This window comes from Triticum urartu, chromosome 6 (genome assembly GCF_003073215.2).
Source record: "Triticum urartu cultivar G1812 chromosome 6, Tu2.1, whole genome shotgun sequence".
NCBI lineage: Eukaryota > Viridiplantae > Streptophyta > Magnoliopsida > Poales > Poaceae > Triticum > Triticum urartu.
The window spans coordinates 552,317,905-552,326,200 of record NC_053027.1 but is presented as its reverse complement, the minus strand read 5'-3'; the positions used below and the strand labels follow the sequence as shown (position 1 = coordinate 552,326,200).

The following is an 8,296-nucleotide window of genomic DNA, read 5'->3' as shown; positions in this document are numbered from 1 at the left end:
ACTCCGCTACAGTATTATCGAGGATTATGGTGGCTGGGGGCACCGCACACGGCTAAGGAATAGATCACGTGGATCAACTTGTGTGTTCTAGAGTGCCTCTACCTCAGTATATAAAGGACAAAGGGGGAGGCTGGCCGGCCACAAGGGATGCGCCAGGAGAGTCCTACTCCCTTTGGGAGTAGGATTCCCCCCCCCCCCAATCCTAGTTGGAATAGGATTCGCGGAGGGGGAAAAGAGAGAGAGGGGGCCGGCCACCTCTCCTAGTCCTAATAGGACTAGGGGAAGGGGGAGGCGCATAGCCCATGTAGGGCTGCCTCTTCTCTTTTCCACTAAAGCCCATCATGGCCCATTTAGCTCCCGGGGGGTTCCGGTAACCTTCTCGGTACTCCGGTAAAATCCCGATTTCACCCGGAACACTTCCGATATCCAAACATAGGCTTCCAATATATCAATCTTTACGTCTCGACCATTTCTAGACTCCTAGTCATGTCCGTGATCACATCCGGGACTCCGAACAACCTTCGGTACATCAAAATGCATAAACTCATAATATAACTGTCATCGTAACCTTAAGCGTGCGGACCCTACGGGTTCGAGAACAATGTCGACATGACCAAGACACGTCTCCAGTCAATAACCAATAGCGGGACCTGGATGCCCATATTAGCTCCTACATATTCTATGAAGATCTTTATCGGTCAGACCGCATAACAACATACGTTGTTCCCTTTGTCATCGGTATGTTACTTGCCCGAGATTCGATCGTCGGTATTCCTATACCTAGTTCAATCTCGTTACCGGCAAGTCTCTTTACTCGTTCTGTAATATATCATCCCGCAACTAACTCATTTAGTTGCAATGCTTGCAAGGCTTAAGTGATGTGTATTACCGAGAGGGCCCAGAGATACCTCTCCGACAATCGGAGTGACAAAACCTAATCTCGAAATACGCCAACCCAACATGTACCATTGGAGACACCTGTAGTACTCCTTTATAATCACCCAGTTACGTTGTGACGTTTGGTAGTACCCAAAGTGTTCCTCCGGTAAACGGGAGTTGCATAATCTCATAGTCATAGGAACATGTATTAGTCATCTGAGCACATGCTCACTAGTTGAGCGATTCTCCTCCATCTTTTAGCTATAGAACTTGTTGGAGACTTCATATCTCTCAACTCGGGTATTTGCTTGAAATATTAACTTCAACTCCTGGAACATCTTATATGCTCCATGACGTTCAAAACGTCTTTGAAGTCCCGATTCTAAGCCATTAAGCATGGTGCACTAAACTATCAAGTAGTCATCATATTGAGCTAGCCAAACGTTCATAACGTCTGCATCTGCTCCTGCAATAGGTCCGTCACCTAGCGGTGCATCAAGGACATAATTCTTCTGTGCAGCAATGAGGATAAACCTCAGATCACGGATCCAATCCGCATCATTGCTACTAACATCTTTCAATATAATTTTCTCTAGGAACATATCAAAATAAACACAGGGAAGCAACAACGCGAGCTATTGATCTACAACATAATTTGCAAAATACTACCAGGACTAAGTTCATGATAAATTTAAGTTCAATTAATCATATTACTTAAGAACTCCCACTTAGATAGACATCCCTCTAATCCTCTAAGTGATTACGTGATCCAAATCAACTAAATCATAACCGAGATGGAGTAGTTTTCAATGGTGAACATCGCTATGTTGATCATATCTACTATATGATTCACGCTCGACCTTTCGGTCTCCGTGTTCCGAGGCCATATCTGTATATGCTTGGCTCGTCAAGTATAACCTGAGTATTCCGCATGTGCAACTGTTTTGCACCCGTTGTATTTGAACGTGGAACCTATCACACCCGATCATCACGTGGTGTCTTAGCACGAAGAACTTTCGCAACGGTGCATACTCAGGGAGAACACTTCTTGATAATTTAGTGAGAGATCATCTTATAATGCTACCGTCAATCAAAGCAAGATAAGATGCATAAAAGGATAAACATCACATGCAATCAATATAAGTGATATGATATGGCCATCATCCTCTTGTGCTTGTGATCTCCATCTCCGAAGCACCGTCATGATCACCATCGTCATCGGCATGACACCTTGATCTCCATCGTAGCATCGTTGTCGTCTCGCCAAGCTTGTGCTTCCACGACTATCACTACCGCTTAGTAATAAAGTAAGGCATTACATCGCGATTTCATTGCATACAATAAAGCGACAACCATATGGCTCCTGCCAGTTGCCGATAACTCGGTTACAAAACATGATCATCTCATACAATAAAATTCAGCATCATGTCTTGGCCATATCACATCACAACATGCCCTGCAAAAACAAGTTAGACGTCCTCTACTTTGTTGTTGCAAGTTTTACGTGGCTGCTACGGGCTTAAGCAAGAACCAATCTCACCTACGCATCAAAACCACAACGATAGTTTGTCAAATAGACTCCGTTTTAACCTTCGCAAGGACCGGGCGTAGCCATACTTGGTTCAACTAAAGTTGGAGAGACAGTCGCCCGCAAGCCACCTGTGTGCAAAGCACGTCGGGGGAACCGGTCTCGCGTAAGCGTACGCGTAAGGTTGGTCCGGGTCGTCTCGTCCAACAATGCCGCCGAACCAAAGTATGACATGCTGGTAGGCAGTATGACTTATATCGCCCACAACTCACTTGTGTTCTACTCGTGCATATAACATCAACATAAATAATCTAGGCTCGGATGCCACTGTTGGGTTTCATAGTAATTTCAAAAAAATTCCTACGCACACGCAAGATCATGTGATGCATAGCAACGAGATGGGAGAGTGTTGTCTACGTACCCACGCAGACCGACTGCGGAAGCGTTGACGCAACGTAGAGGAAGTAGTCGTACGTCTTCACGATCCAACCGATCAAGCACCGAAACTACGGCACCTACGAGTTCGAGCACACGTTCAGCTCGATGACGTTCAGCACGACGGCGTGGTGACGATCTTGATGCACTACGGCAGCAGGGCTTCGCCTAAACTCCGCTACAGTATTATCGAGGATTATGGTGGCTGGGGGCACCGCACAGGGCTAAGGAATAGATCACGTGGATCAACTTGTGTGTTCTAGGGTGCCTCTACCTCAGTATATAAAGGACAAAAGGGGGGAGGCTGGCCGGCCACAAGGGGTGCGCCAGGAGAGTCCTACCCCCCCCCCCCAATCCTAGTTGGAATAGGATTCGCGGAGGGGGAAAAGAGAGAGAGGGGGCCGGCCACCTCTCCTAGTCCTAATAGGACTAGGGGAAGGGGGAGGCGCACAGCTCATGTAGGGCTGCCTCTTCTCTTTTCCACTAAAGCCCATCATGGCCCATTTAGCTCCCGGGGGGTTCCGGTAACCTTCCCGGTACTCCGGTAAAATCCCGATTTCACCCGGAACACTTTCGATATCCAAACATAGGCTTCCAATATATCAATTTTTACGCCTCGACCATTTCAAGACTCCTCGTCATGTCCGTGATCACATCCGGGACTCCGAACAACCTTCGGTACATCAAAATGCATAAACTCATAATATAACTGTCATCGTAACCTTAAGCGTGCGGACCCTACGGGTTTGAGAACAATGTAGACATGACCGAGACACGTCTCCGGTCAATAACCAATAGCGGGACCTGGATGCCCATATTGGCTCCTACATATTCTACGAAGATCTTTATCGGTCAGACCGTATAACAACATACGTTGTTCCCTTTGTCATCGGTATGTTACTTGTCCGAGATTCGATCGTCGGTATTCCTATACCTAGTTCAATCTCGTTACCGGCAAGTCTCTTTACTCGTTCTGTAATACATCATCCCGCAACTAACTCATTTAGTTGCAATGCTTGCAAGGCTTAAGTGATGTGTATTACCGAGAGGGCCCAGAGATACCTCTCCGACAATCGGAGTGACAAAACCTAATCTCGAAATACGCCAACCCAACATGTACCATTGGAGACACCTGTAGTACTCCTTTATAATCACCCAGTTACGTTGTGACGTTTGGTAGTACCCAAAGTGTTCCTCCGATAAACAGGAGTTGCATAATCTCATAGTCATAGGAACATGTATAAGTCATGAAGAAAGCAATAGCAACATACTAAACGATCGGGTGCTAAGCTAATGGAATGGATCATGTCAATCAGATCATTCAACTAATGATGTGATCCCGTTAATCAAATAGCAACTCCTTTGTCTATGGTTAGGAAACATAACCATCTTTGATTAACGAGCTAGTCAAGTAGAGGCATACTAGTGACACTCTGTTTGTCTATGTATTCACACATGTATTATGTTTCCGGTTAATATAATTCTAGCATGAATAATAAACATTTATCATGAAATAAGGAAATAAATAATAACTTTATTATTGCCTCTAGGGCATATTTCCTTCACTAAACTCGTGACTAAAATTGCAAAATTCAGAATGCAGCATATGGACTCTCTCTGTTAGAGTTGTTCTGGGCCACGATCAGCCCGGCCCTGTTAGACCGTCGTGTCACCAAATTATACGTCACGTTGCGGCCTGCGAGACCCGGAGTACATAAAGGAAGCCCAAACCCGAAGCAACTTCCCCATCCCAAGACGACCAGCAGAAAAGAAAAAGAGGCAGAGGACCCAGCTCCCCTGCCCCCTTCCTCCGTCAACGGCGCAAGAAGCAGAGTAGGGCAAGGAGGCGGAGCAGAGCAGAGCAGAGGGGAGGAGATGGCGGCACCGCGCCCGCAGCCGCTGCTGCTGCTCCTCGTCTCGCTGCTCGCCGCCTCCGCGCCCCGCCGCGCTGACGCGTGGGGCAAGGAGGGGCACATCATGGTCTGCAAGATCGCCGAGAAGTACCTGTCGGAGGAGGCGGCGGCGGCGGTGCAGGACCTGCTGCCGGAGTTGGCGGGCGGGGAGCTGTCGACGATGTGCCCGTGGGCGGACACCATGCGCTTCCGCTACCACTGGGCCAGCCCGCTCCACTACGCCAACACCCCCAACGTCTGCAACTTCAACTTCTCCCGTCAGTTCATCCTACTCCCCCCCTCTTTCCTAGTAGTACCTTTCTAGTTCAATCAATTATGGTTTCTGATGCAAACCGAACAGAGCTTAATTAACGCCATGACTAGTTACCGCATGCTAAACCAACAACAAAATGCTTTTCTATTTTCTGACAACGCATATAGTCTTTAAAAAAATACACATGTCCAGATAAACCAATGACTTTGATATTCAACAATTGTCTAGGATGTTCATTGTAAGACAATTATGTGCCTACCCTTTTTCGTGTAGGAATATTGAAATTGTATTTATAGCTTAGTGTAAGTCTACCAAATGCGCAGTTTTAGAGGGTTGAGATTTACAGGGGAAAAAACATCGACATAGAATTAGCAAAACGGCAAAACAAATGCACCAGGAAAATGCACTAGTATTGTCACACATTCAGCTTTTTTTTTTGGCCGAAAAGACTTATATCTATTATAAAAAAATTTATCAAAAATACAAAAAAACCAATATGTTTTTAAAAATACAATGAGGTCTCTGAACCACCGAACGACCATTGCTACCGTCAGAACGAGCCACCGACGCCCAGTTGTCGTCGCTCCCATACCGGAGTCGGCTTGACCTTATTGATGATGGCCGGGAAGTTTCGTACACCTACCCCAAGGACCAGTGCCATGGAGCCGTAGTCGTCGTCGTTGATCCCTTTAATTGATCTATAAAAAACCTAACACCAAATCTCGTCGTCGCGTACACACAATGACAAACACTAACCTCGTTGCCTCGAGAAGCTGTCATGAGTGTACACCGGCGCTCCTTCTAATCCGTCCCGATGGACGAACTGGAGGAGGATCAATGTCCGAAAGACCGACTCAAAGAAGCGTCGTCATCCATCCAAGCGTCCTGCGTGGACTAAAACCCTAACTTATCTACTAGCAGAAGCCGAGGTACCAGGATTCTCCTCCCCGCCACCGAGCGCCCGGAGCAGCAGGCAGAGGGGAGGCGAATCCACAAGTGCTCGCCGGCTTGCCTTACGGAAGGGGGAAGAAAGACAACGGACTGACGGGGGATTTGCTAACAACGAAGAGAAAATAAGAGTTTTTTTTTAAGAATAAAGGAATATAAACATGTGTAGGACAATATAAGAAGAAATGTTGTTTTGAGATAAGATTGGTTGCATGCATGAGGGGGAGGTATCGGCAGATCCATTGCTTGCACATGCCTATCGCATATATGCCATCTTGTGATCCGGGACCAACCGGCGATGTTGCTTGTTGGGGAGGGGAGAGGTTGAGTCAAGACAAAGGGTTCTCCCACTCTCTGAGCCTAATTAGTTTGCTTGCTTCACGCATCCCCCGACACGATTCCACCGATCGTTTTCGTCAGAGCAGAGCAGACAGTGTTCCTCCATCTCATCAGATCACCTAAATAACTGCACTCCCTCAAAAAAAGGAAGAACTGCACGTGGGCAAGTGAGGCCGATCTGCTGCCATCTGATCTGATCGGGCGACAACAGAATATCGCTGTGCTTGTTCTCTTTCGCTGCGCGGCAGGCATGTGGGCTTGCCCGCGAGCGAGCGCGACCGACGGACGGACGCCGGCGATCACAGTCACATGGTCACATGGATGATGATGGAATGGATGTGACCACATACTAACCTACTCCCTCTGTAAATTAATATAAAAGTGTTTAAATCACTACTTTAGTATTCTAAACGCTTTTATATTAGTTTACGGAAGGAGTATTATATTATTATTAATGATATATATATATCGATGGCATCATTAGTGGATATATTGCGTGCGGTCGCCAAATGAATAGACTAGCAAGTGAAAAAAATTCACAAGATGATTAGGCAGTGTGGTAGCAGACACTAGTAGAAGAGTCAGGCATAAAGTGTTGAAGTTTGTGTTGGGTTTTTGATCGTGGGCTCATGTGGCTGTGTGAATTTCAGGGGATTGCCACAACTCACGCGGGGAGCAGGGGATGTGCGTCGTCGGGGCCATCAACAACTACACGGACCAGCTCTACACCTACGGGGATTCTCCCAAGAGTTCATGTAAGTGCCATGAGCTTACTTCCTGTCAGAACACGCAATAATTCTGATTTCTTAACAACACTGGCTCGCATCGAAACGCAGACAACCTGACGGAGAGCCTGATGTTCCTGGCGCACTTCGTGGGCGACGTGCACCAGCCGCTGCACGTCGGCTACGAGGAGGACGAGGGCGGGAACACCATCATGGTGCACTGGTACCGCAGGAAGGCCAACCTCCACCACGTACGTATCCTCCTGCCATGCCTTCCGTCAAGCATTACATTTTGTGTCTGCATTCAGGAGCTCTGTTCATTGTTATGTCTTTCGGTCTGAACTGAACTTCTCGGAATGTTTCTTATGTGTGTTGGCAGGTGTGGGATGTCAGCATCATCGACACGGTGATGAAAGACTTCTACAACAAGAGCATGGACACCATGGTGGATGCACTCCAGACGAACCTCACTGTCTGTACACCACAAGACTGTTAACAGTTGAAAATACTGCCACCAATAGCTTTGCTGTGTTTCTAATGCTAGCTGTGATCTGCAGGAGGGATGGTCCGACGATGTCGGTCACTGGGAAAACTGCGCCAACAAGAAGGCGACCTGCGCAAACGAGTAGGATTCATATCCCATTGCTTCCCCTTTTTTTCCAGTTCGTGTCCTGTACAACTAATTCGATCGCAAGATTTGACATGGCATGGTATCGAATCCGCCTTGCAGCTACGCGATCGAGAGCATAAATCTGTCGTGCAACTACGCCTACAAAGATGTGGTGCAGAACATCACCCTAGGAGGTCAGTGTCTATGTTCACAGCAGTACTTGTAAAACCTAAAGCAGTGTATGCATTTTGCCAGCCAGAGTGCAGTGCTAATGGTTGGCAACTCTTGTGAAATGCAGATGATTATTACTTCACCCGGTACCCGGTTGTGGAGAAGAGACTAGCACAGGCCGGCGTAAGGCTGGCCTTGATACTCAACCGGATATTCGACAAGAAGAAAGCAGATACCATGCCGTTATACATACAGTAAAATAGCTATACTTGTACACATATAGATATACGGGCTGGAAGGTATTGTAGCTGCCGCTGACACGCCAGATTGATCAATTACCACTCCTATAGGTTTACACAGTCTGTAATAAGAATCACGCAACCTTGGCAGAGCATTCAGAAATTCAGTTGTTGTAAAGTTGTAGTATAAACCCTCTATTTGTCTATGTGCTTGAACAATAACCCAATCCGCAAGTGCAGTTCATTTCTTTACATT

At 46.9% G+C, this 8,296-nt stretch overlaps 1 protein-coding gene across 1 annotated transcript; it reads left to right on the top strand.

Annotated features, from left to right (window-relative positions):
- Positions 1 to 4,581: 4,581 nt before the first annotated feature.
- LOC125515257 (endonuclease 2-like) lies at positions 4,582 to 8,292 on the top strand. Its single transcript, XM_048680695.1, has 7 exons — positions 4,582 to 5,012; positions 6,946 to 7,050; positions 7,132 to 7,271; positions 7,400 to 7,492; positions 7,578 to 7,645; positions 7,751 to 7,824; positions 7,929 to 8,292. Exons 1-7 carry the CDS (start codon positions 4,718 to 4,720, stop codon positions 8,057 to 8,059), a joined length of 906 nt encoding a protein of 301 aa, XP_048536652.1. The 5' UTR covers positions 4,582 to 4,717; the 3' UTR covers positions 8,060 to 8,292.
- The last annotated feature ends 4 nt before the right edge of the window (positions 8,293 to 8,296 follow it).